Source organism: Etheostoma spectabile, chromosome 14 (genome assembly GCF_008692095.1).
Source record: "Etheostoma spectabile isolate EspeVRDwgs_2016 chromosome 14, UIUC_Espe_1.0, whole genome shotgun sequence".
NCBI lineage: Eukaryota > Metazoa > Chordata > Actinopteri > Perciformes > Percidae > Etheostoma > Etheostoma spectabile.
Window position 1 is genome coordinate 6,908,228 of NC_045746.1, and position 27,291 is coordinate 6,935,518.

Here is a 27,291-nt window from a genome sequence, read left to right on the forward strand (position 1 = left end):
GGACTATTTGGGGCTACAAGAAGAGGGAAATGTAATTACCAGCGAGCCCTGGTGCCCTGTCAGCAGGGCTCAGCCTCCAGAGAAACCTGCCCATCACGGACAGCACCCATGACGGTGCAGATTACACTGTATACTGCAATGAACCTGACACATGGAGGAGTCAGAGATTACAGCAGCAGACTATTTTCCACCGTGTATTAACACTCATCTCCATTTTCAGCCCCGTGGTGGAGTGAGCACACAGCACTCTCTGGTGGTAAAACACTGAAACAACCACTCACGTTTGTTTTGTTTTCTGTTTTAATCGGATATTAAAACACATTACAAAGTCAGTATGCAAATACCTTCATTTGTTAAATTAAATTATTGGTAGTGCACAAGTCTTTGTTGATGTAAATTACAGGCGGGAGCATAAATTAATCCATGTTGGAACTTAAACAGAGAGGCCTGACTCTTCAGTTCTAATAAATGACACTAAAATACAGGTATACCAAGTTTGACATTTAGGTATACATGTTTTTTTTTCATATATATATACATATTGACTTACACAATCAGCCCAGTAGCTCACACTATCTATCATACTGAGAAAAAAACTTAGATGAACACAGTAAAAAATAAATGAAGTTTGTGAATGAAAACAGGCAGTAAGAAACCACTGAGAGAATAAGTGCATAAGCAATGCAAATCCAGTGAGAGGAGCAGTTGAGTCCATTTCACTATGCACATAAAAAAACAACACTCAAATCTTGGGAGAGCCGGCATTGTTGCGATCATCTTCCTGTAGTCCTGTAAGGACGCCACACAGTGCAAAAAATATGACAGCTTGGATGCAACACTACGACACAACAGTGCAATTAATCCCAGCCTGAAGTGACAGCAAACACTGTTAACTGGTAATAAGTCTGATCAACAGTAGAGGGCTGGGACTTGCAGCCCGCTGCTACTGAGTCAGTGTCCATCAGCACCATTAAGACTTTACAGTTGCAGTGCATTCCCTTGTCCTCGGGTTGTTCTTGGAGGCTTGAAGGATAATTCCAGATTATTACAACAGAGGTATTTTTTTTGTTGTCATTTTGGCCATTGTTTCTGTTGCTTTTTGATGACATTGTACTGACCGCTGTTATTGCTGAGACCGGAGGACACAGCGACATCTCTTCAACGAAGTCCCATGGGGCAAGAAACACATGCAGACAGAGGATCTGACGGCTTGTAAACAGAGACAGAACTACTGATCATTTTTATATTGACAAAGAAATTGTGAAGCAATTTTGTGACCAAAAAAAAAGGTTAGACATCAGGCCGAGGAAACTGTACAGCTCTTTTAAAACAAATAATATTTGTCCTAAATGTTAGCTAGTTTGGAGCTACAGTAATGTGAGCACAGCATTCACAGATCGAGTGATTACATCGAGCTAAGTGGGTGTTGAACGACATATTAAAGATCAAAATCCATAGGTTCGCAAAAATAGCCTGAAATTTTACCATATAGCTTTTTTTGCCATCATTTTGTTTCCTCATGGCATGGTAGCAAACGGACCTGGTACGGGTCTAGGGATCGTGTTTAGGGAAAGTCTGATCCACTCCCGTTTTATTTGTAGGGAACAGTGAAAGTTAGCACACCCCAAATATCAGTAACAATCCATCATTGTATAGGAAAACAGATACTTTAGGTGTGGCTAACCTGATTGTCTGACTACTCAGGTGTCGGGCCTCGTTTGACTTCTGTCAAAAATATTGAAATATTGACATATTCTCATGTCTCAGTATTTAACTTGGAGAATACAAAGTTATAATTACAGCTAGAAATCATAGCCAAAATTACAAGTATTTGACCTAAGTTGTAATAAACCAAGAATAACACTTTAAATACAAAACAAACAGAAGCATCCTGTAGATTCCTTGTTGCGATGTCTTTTTTGTTTCAATGAAAATCAAGAAGTTGAGAAGAGCGCACACACACACACACACACACACACACACACACACACACACACACACACACACACACACACACACACACACACACACACACACACACACACACACACACACACACACACACACACACACACACACACACACACACACACACACACACACGGAAAAATGGCTACCCCTAGAGCTTGGTCTTAGGCCAAGGCAATTTGTGGATTTGGAAATTCTGTGTATTTATACTTTGACAAGTCTGTGATTGCGTCGTACGAGTCCATACCTGCTCTGCTGGGTAAAATAGGAGGTGTGTTTTATTTGACCGTGTTTTCTTCCTGAGTGTTTTCTTCTATTACAACTATCTGTACCCCTGACAACTGTCCGCTGGCGTCCAGCTGCAGCCCCTGGACTCCCCCAGTCTGTGCTTCCTGCATTTGGCACTGTGTCTCCTCCCCAGCTGCAGCCATGGTCACCTCCATTGCACTCTGGACCATCATAGCAGCCCCGTCTCTGCCCGACTCTTCGCTCAGCTGCAGCTCCATCACTCCCACCGCCTGCTCCATGGGAGCCGGGTTGATCTCGATGACCGTGTGCTCCTGGCCGGCCTCCGCCTCGCTCTGCATCACCTCCTGCTGCACCAGCATGGTGCCATCCATCACCTGGCCTTCTATGGGCACCATCTCGCCGCCGCCGGCCTGCTGGCTCAGGTGAAGCAGCTCTATGGGGCTCACCATGGTGCCCAGCTGGCTTGAGTCCTGCATGGTGGTGCCCACCAGTGTGAGGCCCGAGGACGGGTGCAAGGTGATGGTGTCCCCTTTTCCGTCTCCGGCCGTCACCATGTAGCGGGTGAAGAGCTGCGAGCCGGCGGGGAGCAGGGTGACCGTGTTGGAGGACTGGGCCAGGGAGGCGATGGGCAGGCTTCCCATGGTAAACGGCTGGCCCACCGAGGACAGTGAGATGGGGGAGAGCACGGTGAACTGCTGGGGCTGCAGGGCGGCCTGCTGGTTGATGGACGAGGTCACGAGGGTGGTGGTGGATGCAGGCCTCTGGAGACGCGGTCGCTTGGTCTGCCGCTTCGTGGGAGTTTTGTTTTTGGCGGGCTGCGGGCAGGACAGCAGAGCTTGCACCTGCTGCTGCTTCCTCTGTTCTTCCAGCTGCACCTCCAGGTCTACACAAAGCACACAACACAGGACTCAAGTCAGTTTCTTCTTCTTGATATTTGATATCAACATTTATCTAAAATGATGGGCATACTTAAGCCAGCAAATGTCTGATCGCAAAACATACACAATATTGACTACATTAAAATGTCATCAATCACTGTGGTAACATAACACACTCACACAAACAGCTGACTACACAGGTTTGGGTTTGTTTCCTTTATTTGTATAGTAAAGTCCTGCATCGTCATTTCTGGTCATTTGCCTTTTTAATCAAAGAACCAGATATTTTATCAGGATATGACGGTGTTGTTCATCTTTTGTACTGATGATTCAACTGCCAATCCAAGGCAATAATGAATGGGATTTTACTCAATTTATTAACTTAATAAATAATCAAAAATAAAAATGTATAATTTAATTTGTACTGAAATGTTATCCTCTTTATTTCTGGGTTTTCAAACAGAATGGCATTGTTTCATCACACCAAGAAAAAAGGACCTAATAGTGAACATCGCTCTCACCTGCGATCTGTGGATGACAGTTGTTAGTCTAATTAATGTGGATGAGGTGATGCAAGACTATAACAGGTGAAACATGAACATTGTCATTTGTATACCAAGTGGCAAAGAAGTGCGTCAGTGCGAACAACTAACTTTTAAAAAACCAAACGTCACACAATAACAAACAAACTAAGTGATAGACGCAGAGGTAGACCAGCAACTCTTGTGTTCTGCCAGCTAAAATGATTGTTTTTGTCAAAGGAGTCTGGTGGCTTTGAAGAGAGCATAGACGGATATAACAGCTTCAGTTCCCTGTCAAAAAGGGCTGGTAAAATGGTAATAATATTCTAAATATAGAAAACACTTAAACTGACATTTTTTTCCAGGTGGCTAAAATGCATTTAGCTGCTGCCCACATGCACAGCAGTACACCGACTAATGGATTAGTACCTCATACAACTCACTTTAAAAAATAATTCAAACTATCCCTTTTAACCCTTGTGTTGTCGTACCATCAAAATTGAAAATCACTTTTGTTGACACTTTTTATCAATGTTTTTAACTTTTTCTTACTTTTTTTGTCCCTTTTTCATCACTTTTGACCCTTTTTTCAATGTTTGTCTTTTCTTCAAAATGTTCAACACTAGGTAACACTTTTATTACCTTAGTTTTATAGTTATTTTTGGAATTTATGATCAATAAACCTCATTTATAGGAAATTATACCTAATGTTTAACTTAGAAAAAGAGAAATTAGGAATTATTTAGACTAAAATTAAAGAAATGTATGTTGATGTTGTATAATCACAGACTGGAATATGTCAACTTTTAATCAATACGATTTCAAAACCACTTCAATTTTTTTGTCAAATGCTATAAAATTGAATATGACACCCCAAAATTAATGAAAGAAGAGATTTGTACTTGCCAAGGAGCGTTGTGTGGCATCAATCATGTTATTTTGGGTGATTACAATTGGGTAGTTAAAAACAACATTAATATAGGAAAAATGGGTCAGTCTGACCCGAGGACAACATGAGGGTTAGGAGAATCAGTGAGGCAGCTTCTGCTTTCGTTCTGTACTCACTGGTGAGCGTGCTGAGGGTGTGCTCCTGGCTGGGATCCATCTGCTGCCTCGTCTTCTCCAGTGTCTTCTTGACCGAGTCGAGCAGGCCGAACACTTGGGCAAGGTTGCTGAGCACCGCCACCTCTACCAGACAGGAATCTGGGATCAGTGCGGCAATCAATCAAAGGGTCACTTGGTCAGTCAGAAAGGAGGAACAAATTCAGCTGTTGTAAACAAGGAATCATTACATTTACAGTCAATATTGTTACACAATACCAACAGTAGCCCTTCTAAAAAAGCTTTCTGGTGTTGGTTTTTTCCATCCGTCGGCAGCTGAATTTGTTCTCTCTTTCCATTTTGTTTCTGGTTCATGGACCTGGGAGCGAGCCCTAACTCCTATATAATGGTCTGTTTGGATTATGCTTTAGCGTTGTTCCGTACCTGTGTCCTGTAAGCCAGCTGGCTCCCTGCGTTGCTGCACGCCGTTCAGCAGCTCCAGCAGCTCCGTGCTGATGTTGGTCACCACTTCACCCAGCAAACCCACATCGGCGATACCCTTCCAGAAGTTCAGCGTGTCCTCTGTGGACAGAACAGACAACACACGCAAGTCTCAGTTGCCGCTGTGCCCTGTGTCTGTGTGTGCATGATTGCCAGCTAAAGCTATCACTGTGTTGAAATTAATCGTCTGAAATAGGATGTGTGCGCTCTGTGACCTGAGATCTCATTCGATTCCTTTCTGTCCGCAGCCTCCAGCGAGCTTGAAATCCAGTCCATCTTTGCACTCAGAACTTCTGCTCTGTCCTCGCCCGCTGTGCCACCATTACCCAGGACCACCTGAGCTGCAATTTACACAAGAGAGCAGGTATTATGCTAGGAACAGAGACCTGGTCTAATGTGTGACCAAAAAGCACAGCAATGAAGAACTGAGATCATGTGAATATGGTTGTTTGGTACATTAAAAACATACAGCAAACTTTTGCCAGCTGACTCTACGACTTGAGTGTCAGAGCATCTCTTATGGTACATGTCCATAAATGAGTTGTTTTCACAGATGGGATTGCCCCCGCTTCCCAGCATTGCACGCTAGTGGGCTTGTCACCAGTGTCTCTCCACTGACAAGCAAAGAAAACCGTCTTCACCTTCTAACAACCGCGTTATCTGCAGCTGATTGGACGAACGCATCAGGTGGGGCCGGCTGCTCCCGATATTCCAAAACCGACCATAATGGTGGCTCGACCGGAATACAATCTCGTATTTCACGAACATAGTTCACTGAAATGTGTTTCTGAAGACATTTTTACAGAGAAATGGGCCACGCAGTTGCTGAATCTGTCTTCAATTCCAATCAACAAAGGTCAGTTTAAAAAGGGAGGGGCGGCCGCTCCTCATTTGCATAAAGTTAGTTGGATTCAACTTTATGCATATGAAGAGTGGGCGACTCAACGCCCTGCTTCTCCAAAGTCCCCGCAGTGCTACCAGAATGCATTGCACAGCTGCTACCATAGAGATGAATAGGAAGAGGGGAAAATACGCTGACAATGGACACGTACTATTACGGGGCATTCAGACCCAAAAAATTGCAGCAGGAGGAGTCTCAATGAAACGGCAAGTTTGAACCTACTGCACTTCTGTCTACACATCCAGTTTTGCTTGCATATAGTCTTTCTAATTACATATTTTTCATTATACCAGTTTTACGACAAATTGAGTAATTTTTTTTGTTGTTGTACATTTTACATCTGACTTACATTTGACTTCCATTCAGTACCGTACATCTGCTAAAAAACATGTTTAGTTTTCTTACTCATACAATATGACATAATCTGACACCAAATTCATGAAGCCAAAATACTGTGGCATAGGTAAAGCCCTGACTTTGGTGTGTGCTCACCTTGAGAGGATGTGGGCGTGGTCAGCCCGGAGCCGTCAGGAGGGAACCGCGTGTTGTTAATTAATAGGTCGAACTTTGTGCTGCGACAGGTGTTGGTGCACAGTGTGCTGTGCTGGTAGAAGTCAAGCTGACCCGAATCCATCATTTTTCTGGAGAGCAGAAATCCAAGTTAAAGTTAGTAAATGGGAGAGACAAAGAACGTTTGATCCCATCAGTACTGCCAACACATCTACATGCTTTATACATCAGTCCCAAACTTGAATCTGCAGATTTTGTTTTATATTTTCAGCAGTGATCCAGAATAAAAAGAATGGACTGAATTTAGCAGACTGTTTTTCTCCTTGACTGAGCGATGTAACATTCGGAGTTTTATTTTTTAAATTTGTTTAAAATCTGCGGAAAGTTCTGCGGATTTCTACGTCTACAGATTTTGTGTGGCCCTGTTTTAATAAAAATATTATATTTATTTTTTGACAGACTAAAAGAAAAAAGGATGACATATAGGTGCATGGATAAGCACAGGTAAAGCAGGAGAGGAGGGCAAAGAAAAAGAGGGAAAAACAGGTAAAGTCTGTTAACAGGAAAAAGCAAGTTGGAAGAGGTGAGTTTTGAGGGCCTGTTTGAATGACAGTAGGGTGCTTGACTGTTCGATGTGGTCAGGGAGGGTGCTCCAGAGGGGGGGGGGGGGGGGGGGGGGGGGGGGGGGGGGGGGGGGGGGGGGGGTGCAGCAGCTGAGAAGGATCTGTCTCCCCAAGTCCGGTTCTGAATTAACCAACATGGGTGACTCACGTGCCATAAAATAAAGTTGTAGGAATATTCAGAGGAGGAAAAAAAAGCAAAAATAATACAAGCATTCCGCAACGCAAGCAGTGCAGTATATTTCTAAATGAAAGAATTATTATTATTATTATTAAAAGAAACATCTTATCACCATAAACCTAGTGAAGTGAAGTTGATTTATATACAGTAGCACTCATCACAGACAGTCTTTTTTTTTTTTAAATATTCATTCATCAGAATCATTTATCATGACAAATTAATGAATTATTCTGATGTTTGAATATTTCAAAGATAAAATAAAAACGGACGGTCAACCATGTTATGAGTGTTGGCGTTGCACAGTTTGTCCACCAGTCGGCACTCTACAACGTTTCTTTAAGTTTCATATCTTAAGTTTGTATTTTTATACATTTTATTTATCAGAACTTTAATATGTTTTGATGTTCCTCTGCTCTGATAACAAATTATTATTACATTATTTTAGTGAGAACTCATAAATAACTACAAATAACTAACGTTAGGAAAATCTGTTTGTTTTGTAACGCTTTTCTGGACTTAAATTTTTATATATATATATATATATATATATATATATATATATATATATCGACCAATATATCGTAATATCTGATTTTTAAATAACCAAATATTTGTATCGGTATTGCCCTTAAAAATCCTTTATCGGTCGGGCTCTAGTCGTGATCCCAGGAAGAGTAGCTCTGGTTATGCATCAGCTAATAGGGATCCTAATAAATCCAAATCAAATCATCCATACCCAACAAAAATCACAAAGGCAAGTAACATAAAACTCATTGTAATACAATCAACAATGTGGCTAGTGAAACGCTAAGGCTGTGCAATTGTTCGAATTTTGATCATGATTTCAGCTCCTAACAATCACAAAAAAATGTAATCGAGAAAAACAATTATTTTGCACAGTACATTTCAAGTCAACTCTTATTTTGTCATGTGTTCAGAATGAAAGAAAAGGCTCCCAGTTATTAAGGTTTGAGTTATTTTCAATGTAGATTTGTTGAACTGTTTCACTATTTCAATGAATGCAACATCTTTCCACTAGTCAATGAGTCATTGTGTTAAATAATCGCAATTTCGATACCGACTAAAACAATTGTGATTATGATTTTTTTCCATAATGGAGCGGCCCTGTCAAACGCCTGACTATAAAGCTGCGTCTGTAGCTGCTTTCTAAAAACATCAACAGAGGCGTAGCAAAGAGCAGCAGCAGCAGCAGAGAAAGGAGTCTCGTCTCGCACGGAGATTGGCCTAAGTGATATGGTACATTCCCCCCCCCCCCCAGAATACTCCCTGTGTATTAGACACTGAACATTTCCATCAGTCAAAGAGACACAAGAGGTTTGATAAAAAGCCCAGAGTCATTACAACTCAGCAGTGATGGAATGATGTCTGGTTGGTTCACTCATGTAAAGCTACACGCAATATTGGATCTTGTCATCGTTTTGGATATTCTATTTGTGTTGGATGAGTAACATCTCTGCTCACAGAACATATGTAGGAGTTTGCATGCAGACTGTGATGCATTATGATGTTGTGTAGTGCAAGCAACCACAATTCAGTAAATTGAAATATGGCCTTTGGGCTCACTAATCAAAATATAAGTCCCCTCACCTTAGCATGACTCCACCCATCCGGATGGCTCTCTTCCAGTCTTTCAGAGTGGCTTTCCCAGACATGTGCACAAACTGCTTGGGGCTGATCAGTTGGTCTTCATACTAGTGGAGAGAGAGAGAAAGAGAGAGAGAGAGAGAATTAATCAGGAAACCACACTGAGTGCAATGGCCTGTGGGCAGCGGAGAATGCTGATACTTTGAAAGCAAACTAAAGACCTTCCTTAATCTATAATTAATTGAGCTTTATTTATGTTTCTATGTACATGTATCTGTCTATTAATCCATGCATTTGAGCCTGTTTTACATCTTGGTGTATATGTTGGTAAATACCAAGTTGGAGTTTTCATCTATTTCTAATCCTGCCTTTGGTGTTTCCTCTCTGTGAAAAGATGAGTTCTATTTCATCCTTACTGACCGCCAGAGGCCATGTTTAACACTGAATATATTCTGTATTGTGCTTGCGCGGATTGAGTATTTATATCAACAAAGTCACCTGTGACCTCGGGGTGACCCGGGCCAAGGTATTAAGTTCCGGCGTTATCCCTGGGCTCATTCCTACAGAGTCTTCTTGCGGGTACGCAAGAACTCCAAGAACTCTGGCGTTCATCCAGGATTCATAGAACCGTAGTTACGTCTGTAACTATTGATTTAGCATAACGTTTCCTCAGCTCCTGTTTTTAATTGGTGTAAATGCTGTTATTACTGAGCGTTTTATTAATTTCAAAGCCACTTATTGCTTTGTGCAGTTCCTGTGAAGCACTTTGTGTTAAATTTTATACGTATGAAAAGTGTTACACAAATAAAGTCGGATTGATTGATTGATTGATTGACTGTAAAGGCTACAGCAGATATGATAAAACAGCATACATAGTGTACTTTATATGTCCGATATTGCTTTGCTTATACTGGTCTAAAGTTACAGGCATGCTTTGGCTTTTTTTTTCGCAGAAACAACTCGCACATCCAAAAATTCTTCTGTGCAGGTGTGTTGGAGAATATCATCAACTTTGAACAGAGGAAAATAATCCTGCAACCTGCCCTTGCTATAGCATCACCATTTATTCAAAGAAAGCCATCGTTTTGTTGTTTCTGTAAATAAATGGCGATGCAATAGCAAAAGCAGAGTGCGAGAGCTTTGTGGTTTGGCATTTTAAAATCCCAGCGGTATCTGTTTTAATACCATGCTGAGGGGATGTTATGTGGTGTAGAAATGTGCACTACATACAGTGTTAGAGGCTGTGGGAGTCAGTCAAGTGTTGGGCAGCAGTGAGTAATGAATGATGAGAAAGTAAATCTACCCTTGTGTTTGAAGTGGATACCATATGCTACTGCTGTGAAATATACTATAATTTCCTGCTGCCTCAAGATAGCAATACACCAAGAATTCACCTGAGCACACCTCCCTGTGAGACCCGCACGCCCATGGACGCAAAGATGGGTGCAGGTGCATTTAGTATTTAAATGAAGTGTGACCTAGACGGAAAAGCGTTGGTCTTAAACTAGCAAAGACACTTGCGTTGGGCTTTGTGCTGCTGTGCCGGGTGTAAGATAGGGCCCAGAGTCTATATGCCTTATATAGTAGCACATGGATAAGCAATTGAAGACCAATAGTGAAACCCTGCTGCAGTTGCCATTTTGCTTCAATGTAGACTTAAAGTAACAGTTCACCCCAAAATGTAATTTATTTATTTTTTTTCTGTTTGTGCTATTCATCAATATATATTGCTTTAGTGTGCGTTGTCCAGTGTTGGAGATACCAGCAGTAGAGATGTCCGCCTTATCTCCAATATAAAGGAACTAAATGGTACTCAGCTTATAGTGTTTAAAACGCCAAAAAATACACAAACTAATCCATGACACAGCTCAGGTTAGCTTAAGTAACTGTGTCATGATTGCAGGAAAAAGACATTGCTGTTGAGTTTTTCAAATGTATGCTTTTGTGCCAATGGAGCATCTCAAACCAAGTTAATCTCCAACGTTGGGCAACTCACACCAAAACTAATCTAGATTGATAAATAACACTACAGGTAAGAGGAACATTATGGATTTTTATTTTTAACTGTCCCTTTAAAAACCATGATGAATACCAACCTTGACACACTTTACATTGATTCCTGGGCATACAAATTTCTTCACTAGCAACACAGCTTTGCTCTCGCCACATGTTATGGGACAGCCAATTTCAACGTCCTCTCCATCAGTTTGTTCTAAATGATTAAAAAGATAAAAACATTTACAAGTGAGAACGCCAGAGGAAAACATGTTTTTGTAATGTAAAGCTGCGAAGATTATTGGCTAATCGATATATACTGTATATATAATCGATTGAGAAAATCTCTGATTGCAGCTTCTTAAATTTTAATGTTTTCTAGTTTCTTTCCTCCTCTGTGACAGTTAACTGAATATCTTTAAGTTGTAGACAAAACAATGCATTTGAGGATGTCTTTGACTTTGGAAAACACAGATTAATCCAACAGCCATTAATCGATAAAATAATCAACAGATAAATCGCCAATGAATCTAATCATTAGTTACAACCCTACTGTAATGTGCAAAGTGCAAGCATCGCTAAAATGTTTAAGTTGTCCAAATATTATTCTGATAATCTCTTACCTGGATGTGCTTCAACAGTCATGACAGCTGCATCTGTTTCAGCAGATTCATCTCTGTAAAGAAAGCAGTTGGCATTTTATCACATTTCTTCTTGGTAGTACAGATTATAACTATCTTGTAGCAAGGTATCTACTTAGGCAAAGCACTCTCCGTCCCACTGTAATCAATGGTGGCTGATCATCGAGCGTCCCCGCGGCTGTCCCTGTTGCTGTACATTGTCTTGAAGTGAAATGAACTGTAATTTTAGTCTTAGTTAGGGTACACCTTGTCTCTTGCCAGACCTTTCTCCACAGCGCTGTAAAGGAAGGTCTGGCTAGGCCACACAGCATTCTGGGATGGGAGAAAAAAAGTGCTCTGGTTAATTGGCTTTTTTTTTTATACCAAGTACAATCGTCTTGGGCGGCGCTAAGTGCTGGACAGAGCAATGATGCCTCTGCAAAATAGCCTCCAGAAGGAACTTTTTTTTTGATGGAACGTGTATTTTCAAAAGTAGTTTTAGTCGCGCAACAGAAAACTCAGATTGGTTAGATAGTCTGGGTAGCTGTCTGGATCTCTTAAAATATATTTGGGATTTACCTTGCAGTTAACTAGGGGTGGGGGGAAAAAAATCAATACAGCATGGTAATGCGATATTTCCCATGACATTACTGTATGGATACACAGACGCCAAGTATTGATCTATTAATATATATGTGTTGGTCAGTTTGTCTGCTTGACAATCCCATTTTGCAGCAACAAAAATTATGTGAGATGAACAAACTTTGATATTTATCTTTTTAGATAAAACAGATGTTGACAAAGTTTCCTTTTTGGGACATAATTTGAGATCGGGAAATGAAATTGGAAAAAAAGGTAATAAATTGCAATTTTTCGCAGAATACTGCAATATGTTTAAATAAAAAAACACAATGTTGTGCACATCCATGTAGTTGTTGGTGCAGGACCAAAAAGTAAATGTTCAAATAAGGTAAAGTATTTCACCTTCACTGTATTACAATACACTTGAGGGAGGCTAAATTGTGGGCTGAAAACGCAATAATATTGTATTGTGACATAAGTAAAGGGATGATATTGTATTGTGAAGCCTCGGGTGATTCCCACCCCTACAGTTAACTATAGTCCTCATAAATCCACCAGTGTTTAGAATGCCAACACAAAAAAAGAACAAGGTAAGGGACATCCGGCCAAAATGAGGGAAATCTGGCGTAATTTCCAGCAGCACCTAAACTATCCCGAAAATGAAACATTGTCAATATAGACTAGGGTACAGCTGGCTTCAGTACATACCCAGTGGGGATTGGCTGGAGCTGGAGGATGACCTGAGTCTTATTGGGGTCATCTGGGTCTCCTTCACTATCCCCCTTCACCATCACCACCTCCGCCATCGACACTGTGACCTCGTCGGTGGTCGCCATCGCACTCAGAGTAGTCTAGAGAGGGGGGGTGCTTTCATACAAAAGCTATCAAGGAGTTTGTTCATCTGAAAAAGAATGAGTACATAAAATATACCATGAAAGATGATATCAAGCCCATATATTTCTCCGGTTCTTGTGTGATGGTAGGCACAAGTTGCACCAGGAAATAGCTGGATTTCAGAACCCCAAATCTAGTTTTAATAGCCTAGCATTAGGATAACTGGTTAACTTTAGCTAGTTAACTGACCTTTTTAACCCAAGTGTAGATGTATTATTGTTACCGTTACATGTAGCTAAGCATAGTGTTAAGGGCAGTTAAAATAACGTAAAACAAACTTCTGTAAGAGCTGTTCAAAGAATTAATACATAAAAAAAATATACCATGAAAGATGATATGGAGCCCATATATGTCTCGGGTTCTTTTGTGACGGCAGGCAAATTTGCAACAGGATTTCATAACCCCAAACCTAGTTTTATTAGCCTAGCATTAGGATAGCTTGTTAACTTTAGCTAGTCAACGTTACGTTAGCTAAGGTTAGGCAAAGTTCTAGTTAACGGACCTTTTTAACCCAAGTGTAGACATACTATTAAACGGTGCTTATAGCTAAGCATGTAACGGTAAGGGCAGCTGAAATAAAACGTAGCGTTAACAATCTTCTGTAGGAGCTGTTAGCTAGATTTCGCTTTCCCTCAGCTACATGAAGAAAACCATTAACCAAACTTCATTTAGAAATTTATCATTTTAATGTTAATGTTCTGAGAAACAGTAGCAACCACTTGTCATATGTTAAAATGTACGAATTAATCAATTTCAATCAAATATAAGGTAACGTTATTTACTAATTTGTACAAAGCTAACCATACTTGTTTCAATAACATTTTGTATGGTTCAACCACTAGCTAAATGTATTCGCGCCTGTGGCCACTTTACAAAGAATTTAACGTTATAATTATTAATTAACATTAGCTAACTATACAGTTAGGTTATTATTATTATTTAACCAACTGCTTTGTGGAGTGCTAATGTTGCATTAATCAAAGACCATATCGGCAGGTAAATTACCATAAACCTTGCACTGTTAGCTATCCAAATTGTCAATACAGTCAAACTTTTTTAAACTGTCAGATTTTTTAGCAAAATATAACGGTAACGTTAGTGTGGTTCCCCTCGCACATTTGGGAATAGAAACCGGATTTTGTAGCATTTAGGAAGATGCTAACTGACGTGGGCTTGGTAGACCATTCACAGTTATGCTGGAGCTAAATCCATCCGTTTGGCTGCAGATAAAATACTCCTATGTGCCAAAGTTAAGTGGGTTATCACGACCGCCGTGGGCAGCTGGCTGCTTTTCACTGTTGAGATCCACACAGCCTCTCAGACTAGGCTCGGCGGTAGCCATTATGGCTAACGCAAGGGCGTAATTTATTATGTGGTAATCTGGACAATATGGTGAACTTTACTGTCCGAGGCGGGTAAAGCTTTGCATTTACAGTGTGACGGTTACGTGCAGCTTGTCTCTGAACCGTACGTCCCTTCGTAACTCTGCATTTTAACTCTCCGCTCCCCCTCAAAATGACGTCTCCCTGTGCGGCGGCACGTACAGCAAACAACGGCACGGCGGCGGCGTTGCCCCTCCATTCTGTACGAGCCTGGCTGGCTGAACCCCATCCGCAATATACCCGAAATCCCCGGCTAAAACTACCGCTAGTGTCGTAAGAGCGGCTGATATTTTACAGCCAAGTATATTTTAAATCACATAGTAAAAAAAATGCTTGTCCTTACCGTTTTATGAAGAGAAACGCAGCCCTAGATTGAAGGGAGCTGCGGCGCATGCGCACTTCGCTGATATGGCTTGACTTCCTGCTGAATAGCGCTCGCCTTGTTTATCACGCTCTTGTAAACCCTGTCAAAATTCGACTGTAACTAACTTTACTGACTGTGGCTAAAGTTGCATTATTATATTTAAGAGAGTGAAGAGTATTTCATATTTGGTGAAACCTTCTATTTGTATATGCTTTATTTACTATGGTATATCTCGCACGTTATGCATATCCTGCTTGTATCCGTGTGTGTAGTGTATCCCATCGTATAACATTTGGAAAACTGAAGCATAGAGCAGAGTAGTTATAGCTTCAAAGTTCCGAAATTAAACCGTTAACCTATGGCGAGGTGAAACATTTAGCGTGCTCGTTTAAATGTGAATTATTTATGTTTATTTTCAACATCATGCATACATGCAACAAAGCTAAGTGGTCGTAACTGCTTAACGTGGTAAGAGTTAGCTCTTACCGCGTTAGCTGAGCTTAGTTTAGCTCATTAGGAAAGTTATCGTCACAATTAAAATATATGATCTAAATAGGTCAAATGAAGTGATTCCCCGTGTAAAGGTTGATGCTATAGAGCTGGCTCTTCCATGTCTTTGGTCATAATTTATTTTTTTAACATGATGAGACGGGGCGCCAGGACGAACGATCACTAGCAGCCCCTATTTTAAAAATTGTGCTTCCGAAATCTCTTGATGGCGATTCCGCAAGAGGAGTGGTATTCCCCACCCCTCCTGTACAATTCACTGCAGAAGCCCTTTTTAACGAGACCTTTGAACGTCCCACATCCTAGATACTAGCAACATGTTCCTCACTCAGAGGTTTAATAAATGTAAAATGACCTCTGTCTATGAGTGTTTTATGGTGACTTGCAAAATAATTGTGTTTGAAAACAATTACTATTATTTAATAGTTGTTAGTATTGACAATTATGTCGTCGGGATGTAAGCACATTTAAACATGCACGTTTGACCACCGAAGAGCATGGTGGGTAAAAAACGGGCGAGGCTACCTAAAATTGTTGTCTTCCATTGGTTGAAATGCGCACTTCAATCTCACGTTGCATTGAACTAATGTGGGAAAATGTTTAATTAATCCATCCATGGGTAAAATCGAGGAGCACCTAGAAGAAGAAAAAAAGCCTTGGAAATGTTTGATGTGGTTTGACGGAGATTTGGTTCAAAATGAAAATGAATCCATCATGACAGATGTTTTCTGTAAATGGGGCTGCTCTCTCTACCAGGCATTTTAAAATACTGAGGTTGTAAATTGAAATAAACAAGGAGTAGGCCACCCACCCCTTCGATTTAAAATTAAAATGTTCTAATTTGTGGGAGAAATATCAAAATCCGTTATTATATTTCTCATTTGTTGTCAAATTTAAAATTGTTTTGTGTAAAATAATGTCAGAAATAGCCTTCACAGCCCATAGACAATGCGTAATCTATAAATATAAATCCCGTTTTGTGTTGGGAAAATTCCCAGATACAACCTTGAATACGAGCAAAAAAATACTTAATATCATGTTAAAGTACAATTAAAGTAAAAAATCTTCAAATATAAGCATACATAATAGACTTGATTCAGGCTACACTGTCACCAGATGTATGAAACACATTTAATTTCTATAACACATACAGCTAATAACAACTATGTATTTCATTTTTGTTTGATTTCTTGTCTTCCAATTGGACCTGATCAGCAATATCTCACTATCAGCAACAATCTAATCATGACTAATGTAACTCATAAAATTTAGCATGGTAGTCTTGGTTTGGTCCCCGTAATAACCATAGGTAATGACAAGGCCATGTCCAAATCTTTATGACCATTAATATATCCGAATAACCAATCTAGGTCACGATAATCTTGTATCAATCTGTCAGAAGAGGGCGCCAATCCCTAGTTAAAAACCCCCACAAACTTCAAGTCCAAACATTACTCATTGAACATATATTTATTTTATTTTATTATTTTATAACAATCAATAAAATCACATCAAATAATAGGCATATCTCTTATATATGATGTATAAAATAACCATGTATTCAGTAAAGCTGTGTAATGTGACCATGGGGATCAAGAGCTGAACTACTCTGTACCATCTTGCAGGCTTTACAGCTGCGGGGGTTTTCTGGTTCAGAAGCCCTATCAGTGGGTTGGTTTGATCATTCCTGTGGACAACATTAAAAGCCCACCACCATTAAAGGCATATTTCAACATTTTGGGAAATTCACTTACCCATTTTCTTTCTGAGATGTGAAGAAATTGATATAAATAACATGTGTGTTACATATGCAGCTACATGGAGCCAAGATTCAGTTAGCCCAGCTTAGCATAGAGACAGAAAACAGAGTTAAACAGCTATTTGGCTCGGTAAAAAGTTCAGAAATACCAATACCAACACCTCTAAAGCTCACTACTCACTGTATCTTGTCAGTTTAACCTGTACACAAACAGAACACAGGCAGAATTTACTGGGGGTTACCAGCTGGCTCCATTTTCTGATGAACATTTAAACCATCCGTCCAATATTTCTGTCATATTTACCTTAAACAAACATGATACATTGTGTTAATTTATGAGTTTTAGGGGTGTTGATGGGCGTATTTTGAAATTTAGACCGATCCAGGCTAGCTGTCCCCCCTGCTTCCAGTTTGTGCGCTAAGCTAAGCTAATCGCCTCTTGGCTCCAGTTCTGTAGGCCTACTTACTGAGTGGTTCAAATCTTCTCAGTTAATTCTCAGAAAGAAAGCAAATACATGTGTTTCCCAAAACGTTGAACTACTTTGCTTTAAGATTCCATTACGAGGGAGACCGGACTGAAGTTTGATTGTGGTCATAATCTTTGTCATGGTTGTTACACATGATGGTCACTGTTTGTTGGATTACAAATGCTGTTGTAAACTCTATGATTAGCCCATTGTATTCAATCTTTTTAACCATGGGCTTATATCATTGTGTATCAAGTGTCTAGTAATAGTTAATGATAACTTAGCAATTTCAGTCTTTTAAAAAGCCTTTTTCTTCTTGGTGTCTTTCCAGTGTTGCCCTTTAACCAGCGCTTTCCAACGCTCGGCGGCGGCCATTTTCCTACGGTGGAGCGCGGCGGGCCCTTCTGATGTGCAGTGCTTAGGAATGGGAATCAGGCTCGATGGAGATCAGTTTGCTAACAGCACAGTATTAACAACAATATCATGCGATCTAACCCTGTTCTGACAAGAGACAAACGTGAGAAAGGTAGTTGTAGTATTAAACACAGACTGGTTGTCAAATGGTGAAATGAATGTTCATAACTAGATTTCAAGGCATGTGGCAGGGGCATGTGATGAAGTCCTCATCTGGGTCAAGCACATGAAATGTTAACATCTGATTGTCAGAGGAACAAAAACGTATACAGTGTACACACTGTAGCATACTGTATTTAAACCTTGCTATAACAGCGGGTAGTTTACAAGGAAGCATACAGCTTGAATGTGTAGAGACAAGTAAAAATAAAGGGATGGTGCTGGTGTATTAATGTAGAATTTCTGGATCACCCATATATCTTTAACAAGTCACGGATATAAAAAAGGTCAAATTAGTTACATGAATGCAAAGTAAAAACTCCAGAATGCATAATCTCCTGCAGTTTACAGTGTGTTTTTACACGATGCTGCTTAAAGATGAAGGGGGGAAGGGGGGGAAGGGGCGGAGGGTAGCGTAGTCTTCAGTATGTAGTTTCCAAACTTTACTTTTCCACGTCCCCCCGAGGCTCCATTACAGCTGGGATTATTAGTGTCACAAGGCGGTAAATCCCAAGAACTCTTACCCATGTAAAAGCTTAAGTTATGTATGGTATGTCAACAATTCTTAGTGAACAAATAAGTTCTGCAACTTTAAAAGCAGCTTTAAAATTTGCCTGAGCAAAAAGCAGTGACGTGGGTTACCGCAGAAAGCAAATCAATTAGGTTATGAATGTGAACGCTAGCACCAGCGAAGTCACAATTGCTCTTTTTATCAAATAAGTCTGGGGGATTTGAAGAGAGCATAGATAACGGTTTCTGTTTCCCGTCGGAAAGAGCTGTCTGACGGCATCGTAAAACGGTGAAAATATTCTAAAAATAGCGGACATTTAAAAAGACGGAGATTAACGTGGCATCCTGTCTGTTTCTCCAAAAACACGAGGCCGCCGTGCAGAACACCACCCGACTTACTGTAGGCTACTATACTGTACTACACAGTAGGCCTACTATACTGAACTGTTCTGTAAGCCCGCTGTACTGTACTTTACTGTAGGCCTACTACACTGTACTTTACTGTAGGCCTACTATACTCTACTGTAGGCCTACTATACTGTACTTTACTGTAGGCCTACTATACTCTACTATAGGCCTACTACACTGTACTTTACTGTAGGCCTACTATACTCTACTGTAGGCCTACTATACTGTGCTGTAGGCCTACTATACTGTGCTGTTCTGTATACCTACTGTACTGTACACCTAGCCTACTATACTGTACTTTACTGAGGGCCTACTATAGGCCTACTGTAGCCTACTGTAAGCCTACTATACTGTACAGTATACTGTATAGTATGTATAGTATAGGCCTACTAAACTATACTGTACACCTACTTTACTGTACTGTTGGCCTACTACACTGTCCTGTACTGTTGGCCTACTACACTGTACTGTACTGTTGGCCTACTACACTGTCCTGTACTGTTGGCCTACTACACTGTACTGTACTGTTGGCCTACTACACTGTACTGTACTGTTGGCCTACTACACTGTACTGTACTGTTGGCCTACTACACTGTACTGTACTGTTGGCCTACTACACTGTACTGTACTGTTGACATACTACACTGTACTGTACTGTTGGCCTACTACACTGTCCTGTACTGTTGGCCTACTACACTGTCCGTACTGTTGGCCTACTACACTGTCCTGTACTGTTGGCCTACTACACTGTCCTGTACTGTTGGCCTACTACACTGTACTGTACTGTTGACATACTACACTGTCCTGTACTGTTGGCCTACTACACTGTCCTGTACTGTTGGCCTACCATACTGTAGGCTACTGAAGCAAGCCATCAGACAGAAACCACAACGGCATTCGTTTTTAGAAGGGCTTGGGAATAATAATACCAAAAAATAGGAATGTTGGATTTGAAAACATAAGTAACACTATTTGGGAGCTACAAAATAATATTAAAAACATAAAAAATAAACAAAAAAGAACAATGGACTCGCCCTTTAACAACAATCCTGGCCTTAAAAGCCAGTGGATGCAGGCAATCACTTCAGTCAGAGTTTTACAAGTCAGAACAGGCATTTTGATGATAGCTTTTAAGGACACCATTCAACATTTTGGGAAACACTCACTTATATGCTTCCTTTGAGAAAGTTAGATGAGAGGATTAATACACATCCCATGTCTAAGATGGATATCCAAATTCTGATCTAACTATTCCTTTAAGGCCCTGCACAGAGCCAATCCAGCATTTTGTCAGGCAGGAAATGTCTTTTGCTAAAACTATATCCTAAACTGTAGTGGGTTTGGAGGGCTGTAAAAACATGTAAAAATGTGTGCTAATTACATTGTGCAATATATGCTGCAATGACAATGTTTCCTCTCAGGGTTGATACATGTTGCCAAGGTTTTCTACTTGGAAGCCTGACTTTTTTCCAGACCTGAACCAAAATTTCCTTCTGACCCCACTGGAACACTGCATGGAGTATAGGCCCACACAATCAGCACAGATATCTGCACCGTTGGGTTCAATGAGTTGGCATTCGTCCTCAGCTCATGCTTGAATGGAATATTATTTTTGTGAATTAAGCTTTGAACAAAATAAACAACTGTTTGTTCTAAGTCAAACACATCTTTGCTACTGCTGAGGACATCATTAAAGGTCTGATGACTGAGAGATAACACACTCAATGTCTTGCTCCTGTTTATGCCATACAAATACCTAAATATGACCACCTACCCTAAATACATTGAACTTTATTTATACACCTTAACTAGAAATAATTTTATATTTCTTTAGAAAAACGTATTCATCTATTTACAGAGTGATCAGAGGTTTAAGTCAGTTTGGCGCGAGTGCACATACAGCTTACAGTAGCAGAAGGAACACACTGATTTAACATGGTGACACTTACTGTAGAGTGCACTGTGTCTTTTCACACTAGCAGGTAAAGGCAGGGTTGGTAACTATTTCCGAAAATACACTTTTTTTATACATTGTTTGAAATGGTCTTAACACCCTGACAGCAATAAATAACTTATGTGCCCTGGAAAAAGAGCGAAAAAGATTGGTCATCTGTAGCTGCTGTAATCCTGTAAAAACTCCCACCAATCACTGCCTCACGGTCCAATGAAATGTCTCCTTGCCCCGCTGCTCATACTCTACCCCTTCCATGTGCGAGCCTGAGCTCAATGCGCGTAGCCACATTGCTAACAGCAGTCATGTTTTTTTTTTTTTATCAGTCGGTATGATAATATTAGCTGTTTGCTTACTGGTGAAGGAGGCATTAAGTAAAATTGCGTTCCTTTCTTCGCTCTGCACTGAAGCAGCGGTGCAAGTGCACATCTGTGTGTGGGTTGGAGCCCCGAGGGCAGTGGGAGGGATTAGGCGGAGCACCGAGGGCAGGGGGAGGGGTTGGACAGAGCCCTGAGGGCAGGGGGAGGGGTTAGATGGAACACTGAGGGCAGGGGGAGGGGTTAAGACGGAGCACCGAGGGCGGGGGGAGGGCTTGGATGGAGGCCCAGGGCAGGAGCCCCGAGGGCAGGGGGAGGGTTTGACGAGCCCCAAGGTCGGGGAGGGGTTGGACGAAGCCCCGAGGGCAAGGGGAGGGGTTGGACGGAGCCCCGAGGGCAGGGGGAGGGGTTGGACGGAGCCACAAGGTCAGGGGGGGGTTGGACGGAGCCCGAAGCAGGGGGAGGGTTGGACGAGCCAACAAGGTCAGGGGGAGGGGTTGGACGGAGCCCCGAGGGCAGGGGGAGGGGTTAGACCGAGCCCTGACTAGACGTACTTTCAAATCTTGCTAGCTTTTCAACATTACCAACCCTGCCTTTAAATAGCTTACAGTAAACTTTTGGCTCTTGTCACCTTTTTCTATGGATTTCACTATATTTACATTATTACAGTCACAAAAGATTGCAGGCAAAGCATTGCACAAACGTTGACAGATAGAAACCTACAATAGTGCTGTATGAAATGTATCGTATCTTCAGTGGAGTCCATTAACTCGAGGGCTCTAAGCCCCAAGACCTGATCCCCTCTGCACACTTTCTCTGTTTTTACAAACCCAGGCCAAGGCCAAAAACAACTCAGCTCATGCTATACACCACATGGATTTAGAGATACAATGTTGCCTATAAGATACGCATGAGGATGTACAATCCTCCCCCCCCCTTAAAAAAGAACCCTGGTTGTCAGAAGATCCCACAAAGAGAGAGGGCACAGAGCACAAGGTGAGGACGTGATGGGATGGTGATACCGCAGGGTGCTGAGCCTGAGTGACTTGGTTTCGATGGTAAGCTGTGAGACGAGCAGAGCTCTCGGTGTGACGGGGGGGGGGGGGGGGGGGGGGGGGGTCAGTGTTTGGACGCGGGGAATTCACAGTCAGCAGTGGCAGCCCTTTTCAGCGACCGCCGTAGGTAGTTCCTCATCGTCGTCGGCCGGGTAGAGCACCTTGGCAGTGAGGCCACTCTTCACACCGTCCCAGCCGTCGCGGGTGACAATCTCCCCCATCTTCATCAGCTCGTAGATGTCTCTGGTCAGCAGCTCGAAGGCCCGGTCCACATTGCTGTTGCACTTGGCCGACGTCTCCACGTATCGGATGCCCATCTCGGCCGCCAGCTGCTCCGCCTCATCCCGGCTCACCTTGCGGTCCTTGTTGAGGTCGCTCTTGTGGCCGATGAGGATGTAGACCATGTGGTGGGGCAGGATGTGCTCACTCACCTCCTTGTGCCACTCCCTCACATGGTCAAAGGTCTTGCGATTGGTGAGATCAAAGACCAGAAGACCGCCCACGGAGTTACGGTAGTATGATGTTGTGATGGACCTGGAGGGTGGATAGATTGACAACGTGTTAGTAATTCAAGGCAAAATGATTTTTGATTTAACACTTCTCAACATGTTGGGACAGCTCTGAGGAACACACAACTTGGACCTGCAAGCAAAAGGCTTTCCACTATCCCGACTTTATGTAAGATCCAGAGTTAGTAAACCTTTTGGAGAAAGTCTCAAGTCAGTTAACACAAGTAAGCCTAGCCTGGGGTCTTGTCAAAGCAGTTCTCAAGTCAGTTGAGACCAGGCTCAAGTGATATAGAGTATCAATCAGTAAAGGAGTATCAAGTGGCAAAGATGGCGACCTTTGAGAAGTGTAGTCCCTGGTAGGGCTGGGCAATATATCGATGTTGTATCAACATATCGCGATATAAGACTAGATATCTTCTTAAATTTTGGATGTATCATAATATGGTAAGCGTTGTCTTTTCCTGGTTTTACAAGCTGCATCACAATAAAGTGATGTCATTTTCTGAACATACCAGACTGTTCTAGCTGTTCTATTATTTGCTTCCACCCACTAAATCATTAAACCATTTCTGGAGAATATTTCAAAAAATTTCAAAAATCTCATTGTGTAAATAACATTTTGTTAAAGCACCAATAGACATACAATATTGCTGCAATATCAACATCGAGGTACTTAGTTAAGAATATTGTGATATTTGATTTTCTCTATATTGCCCAGCCCTAGCATTATACACTCAACCTTTAAACTGTTTTGAGTGCAGCATATGGGTACTCATAGTGTACTGCATTTGGCCATACTTTGTCAGTGTGAATGCACTATGAACTCAAAATAGCAAGTGCACAATTTGAGACACAGCATTAGTGTTTGTGGTAGAGAGACCGCACACTCAACCCACAAAAATACTGTATAATTGAGAATCTTTTATTAACACTGACAAGAAACATGTTTCCAATTGCAAATCATTCTAGACAATTCAGTGTAAAACTAATGGCATGTTACAGCTCTGCTCAGCTCAACTAACTGTTTTGGTACTAGTACTCATTTTGTTTTCCAAGGAGCATAGTATTTCTTTGCATTGAGTAGTTTTACATTTAATACTTTAAGTACATTTTCCCGATGATACATACTTTTACTTGAGTAACATTTTCAATGCAGGACGTTTAGTTGTAACAGAGTGTATTTTTACAGTGTGTTATTAGTACTCTCACTTTTAGTAAAGGGTCTGAATACTTCTTCCACAACTGCCCTGTCCTATCTATTTTTATTGTTCTGGAATTTTACAAGGTCAAAACTGAGGCTTACCGTTTTGTTGAAATCTCAAGTCAAGTATTTAGGGAGCCAAGTCTTAAGTAAGTCGCGTCTCACAGCAGTCAAGTCCCAGCCCCAGAGTCTGTCACTCTATCCGTCACAAGCCTACAAATCTGATAAGATCCATATTCTCCTTCATTGTACTTACATCAGCGAGAATTTACTCAAAATCACACCTGAGAATAATTTGATTATCCACTGCTTTGCAAGAATTATTAATGTTTGAATGTCCATGTTCCAAAGCGATGAGGCCTTTCTCCAATTAAATGCCACAACATCTAAGGAGGTCGTCATTGATTTCAAGGTAAGTATCCCTCCCACCATCATTCATTCATTCGTTCATTAAAGGAACTGGAACTGAGTTTGTTGAACAGTATAAGTATTTGGGAACCATCATCGATAAAGTTTGATGTCAGTTGTGACGCCAAAGATGTCTTGCTACAGTGAGTTGTTAAAACCTTTCTTTTTAGTAAACTGTGTGAACACAAACAATGTTCTCAATGCTAGAGTCCATGTGTGGGGCCCCTGGTGATACTTGGAGCAAAGTTTCATGTTGTTTTGAACCTTCTTAGTGGTTTAAAAATAGTGATTTTGATGCTATCATAGTAGTGTCCCAGCCCATAGCACTCCCATTCAAAAGGCCATTTGATCGAAAAACGTAACGGGGAATCTTAAAAGTGGCGTTTCCGTCCTACATATGCTTTTAAATGAAACTTTGACTTTGGTACATTCTCAAAAAGACCCTCGGTTGCATTTTGGCGAGCGTTACGCTTTAATTTGCGTATGTAATGTAGAATTTTTTTAGAGATTTCTCCAGTGGTGATAAATTGTGTTGTGTGTAGTAGGAAACCTTTTTGTACTCATGTCTTTGTATTGTTGTCTTGACTATTTGTATGTTGTCTGAATGTCTTTCTTGTTAAATTTCACCCCTGACTGCATATCAAGTTTCCCATTTGGGATAATAAAGTGACTGAACTGAAGTAGTTCCACCTTTTGCGCATTAACTAAGTTTTCTGTGTGTAAGTAGTTCCACTTTTTGTGCATTATCTAAGTTTTCTGTGTGTATTCTTCACCCACCTGCTACAGTGTACACTGCATGACAGAAAACAGCAGCCTTATTATATCTTACCTAGCAGCCCTAAAACCCACTAGGAGACTACTGCTATGCCGGTATATACGGTCGGCTGTGTGTCAGTTTGAATGTGCAAATGTAAATGTATTCATGTACAGTATGTGCACTATGCATGAACACTATAGATGAAATAATAAAGGTATTGAAAGAAGATTTTGACACAGGGTATACCTTTACAAGACAGGGCCTCATAGTGTAGTAGTTGCAATGGGAATGATTGGGCTAAATGTAATTAAAATGAATTAAATCACCCCAAACAAGCCAGTAGACATGGGATCCTTGAGACCCCCTGCCTTGCAAAGATCCATGTAGGGCTTTGCCCTTGGTGGTTTAAAAATTGCTGATGGATTTAACAAACACTTCTCACAGACAGAAGAGAACGAGTGGTGAAGCCTGAAGGAAAACCCCCTCTGAAGATCTACCTTCAAAGGAGCAAGCAGATCTGAGAGTGGAGCTGCTTCCTCCACACAGAGATCTGCTTTAAAAGGAAATGATCCATGACAGCAGGGACACATTAAACACAACAAGCAACAGGGCAGATGAATGCAAAAAACTAGATTTTAGTAAAGAGTTGACATCCTTGTGTTGCCCTGGAGACCGCATGAGTCAGTATCTCAGGGAATCCAACAGGGGCCTAAATATGAAGAGGCTGCCCATCATCCGTGAATGAACGCTATGATGCAACTCGATTTATCTGGGTGTTTCTGGAGGCCAGGGCATCATAAGATCGAGGCCTTGTTGCCTAGCCCATATAATCTCTTGACCCTTTTCTACACTGTCCACACTCGCTTCATTACATCACAATGACAGAGGCAATAGCCTTTATTTAATTTAAGGGTTTTCATTTCACAAAAGCAGCCAAAAACACGACAGCGAACCAAAGGCCTCTCCGTGATTTAATGACACATCCACGCGGCGTGGAATGGTCGTTGCCTTCAATTCAGGGCCATTTACGGTTAGCTCCACTTGTTCTGTCTCGTACCTGAATCGTTCCTGGCCGGCCGTGTCCCAGAGCTGAAGCTTTATTTTCACCCCGGGCTCGATATCGAGCGAGCGGGCGTAAAAATCTACCCCGACCGTGGGATCCGCAACATCACTGTAAATTCCGTCCGTGAAGCGTTTCAGCAACGACGACTTCCCCACCGTCGAATCCCCGAGTAAAATGATTCGGAACTGGTATTGCCACAAAATATCCATGGCATGACTAGATGGGGGATACCAGCAGAGTGTGTGAAACAAAGCCCTGCGTGGTGTGTTTACATGCAGCCCCGGCTGCTGCTGCCTTGCCTTCTGCTCAGGAAGAGACGCGCAGCACAGCGACCGCAGCAATCATGTGATACATTTACCTATGCCCTACAACACGGGATATTACAACTAGCCTATAAAAGCTTCTGCAGCCAACTGTAGCCTAGGCTACTATGTTCTAATCAGAGATGAGACGCCGTTGTGTGATTTTAAGCCGAAAGAATGCATGTTTTCCCTAGCCCTGTATTATAAGCTCTCATTTAGCCAGAAATCCGCTACTTATGTTGTAGTAGGAATTTCTACCTTAACTTATTAGCCTATTGCTTTCAAACAGGTCCGTATAGTCTACACAGAGAGCCTTTTGTCTACATGGTGAGGAATTCTGGCAGATTATTTCAGTGTTTTGAAACCTCGCATTGCCATGTAATATTTCGCAACTGTGTATTTGGAGTGTATGACAACACACTGTTGTTAACTCAAAATCACAAGCGTTAGATTAGTAAAAGGAGGAAAGGAGTTGCTGTCCGTGGTTCTGAAGTAGTGGCTTCAGTTCCAGCTATGGTCGGACTGTACCGTAGCCTATAAGTTATTGCTAGGCTGTCATCCACAATAGCCTATACTTCCTTTAAGCGTTCTATGTGGGAAAAAAGTATGTGTGTGAAATATTAAAATATCTCTTTGGGTTGACATTTCTGTGTCTAAGTGGCAATACAGTACATCTAAGAAACAAGCAGGGT

General features: G+C 41.4%; 2 protein-coding genes and 1 non-coding gene across 4 annotated transcripts; all 3 read right to left on the reverse strand.

Moving 5' to 3' along the window:
* Positions 1 to 282: 282 nt before the first annotated feature.
* On the reverse strand, positions 283 to 14,910 carry gmeb1 (glucocorticoid modulatory element binding protein 1). Of its 2 annotated transcripts, none has more exons than XM_032536231.1 (10): positions 14,792 to 14,910; positions 12,881 to 13,073; positions 11,594 to 11,646; positions 11,072 to 11,187; positions 8,979 to 9,082; positions 6,552 to 6,700; positions 5,374 to 5,499; positions 5,102 to 5,239; positions 4,682 to 4,804; positions 283 to 3,100 (listed from the first exon to the last, which is right to left on the reverse strand). In XM_032536231.1, the coding sequence occupies exons 2-10, from the start codon at positions 13,006 to 13,008 to the stop codon at positions 2,247 to 2,249; spliced, it is 1,791 nt and encodes a 596-aa protein (XP_032392122.1). In that variant the 5' UTR covers positions 13,009 to 13,073; positions 14,792 to 14,910; the 3' UTR covers positions 283 to 2,246. The 2 variants fall into 2 exon arrangements, with proteins under 2 accessions (XP_032392122.1, XP_032392121.1); XM_032536230.1 differs by having other exon boundaries at positions 4,682 to 4,819.
* Positions 14,911 to 15,461: 551 nt separating this feature from the next.
* Positions 15,462 to 15,595, reverse strand: LOC116702233 (U11 spliceosomal RNA). Its single transcript, XR_004335109.1, has one exon. It is a non-coding gene; the product is annotated as a U11 spliceosomal RNA (small nuclear RNA).
* A 1,218-nt stretch (positions 15,596 to 16,813) lies between these two features.
* On the reverse strand, positions 16,814 to 26,629 carry rab42a (RAB42, member RAS oncogene family a). The gene is made up of 2 exons (XM_032536264.1): positions 26,292 to 26,629; positions 16,814 to 22,893 (listed from the first exon to the last, which is right to left on the reverse strand). Exons 1-2 carry the CDS (start codon positions 26,504 to 26,506, stop codon positions 22,452 to 22,454), a joined length of 657 nt encoding a protein of 218 aa, XP_032392155.1. The 5' UTR covers positions 26,507 to 26,629; the 3' UTR covers positions 16,814 to 22,451.
* Positions 26,630 to 27,291: the final 662 nt, after the last annotated feature.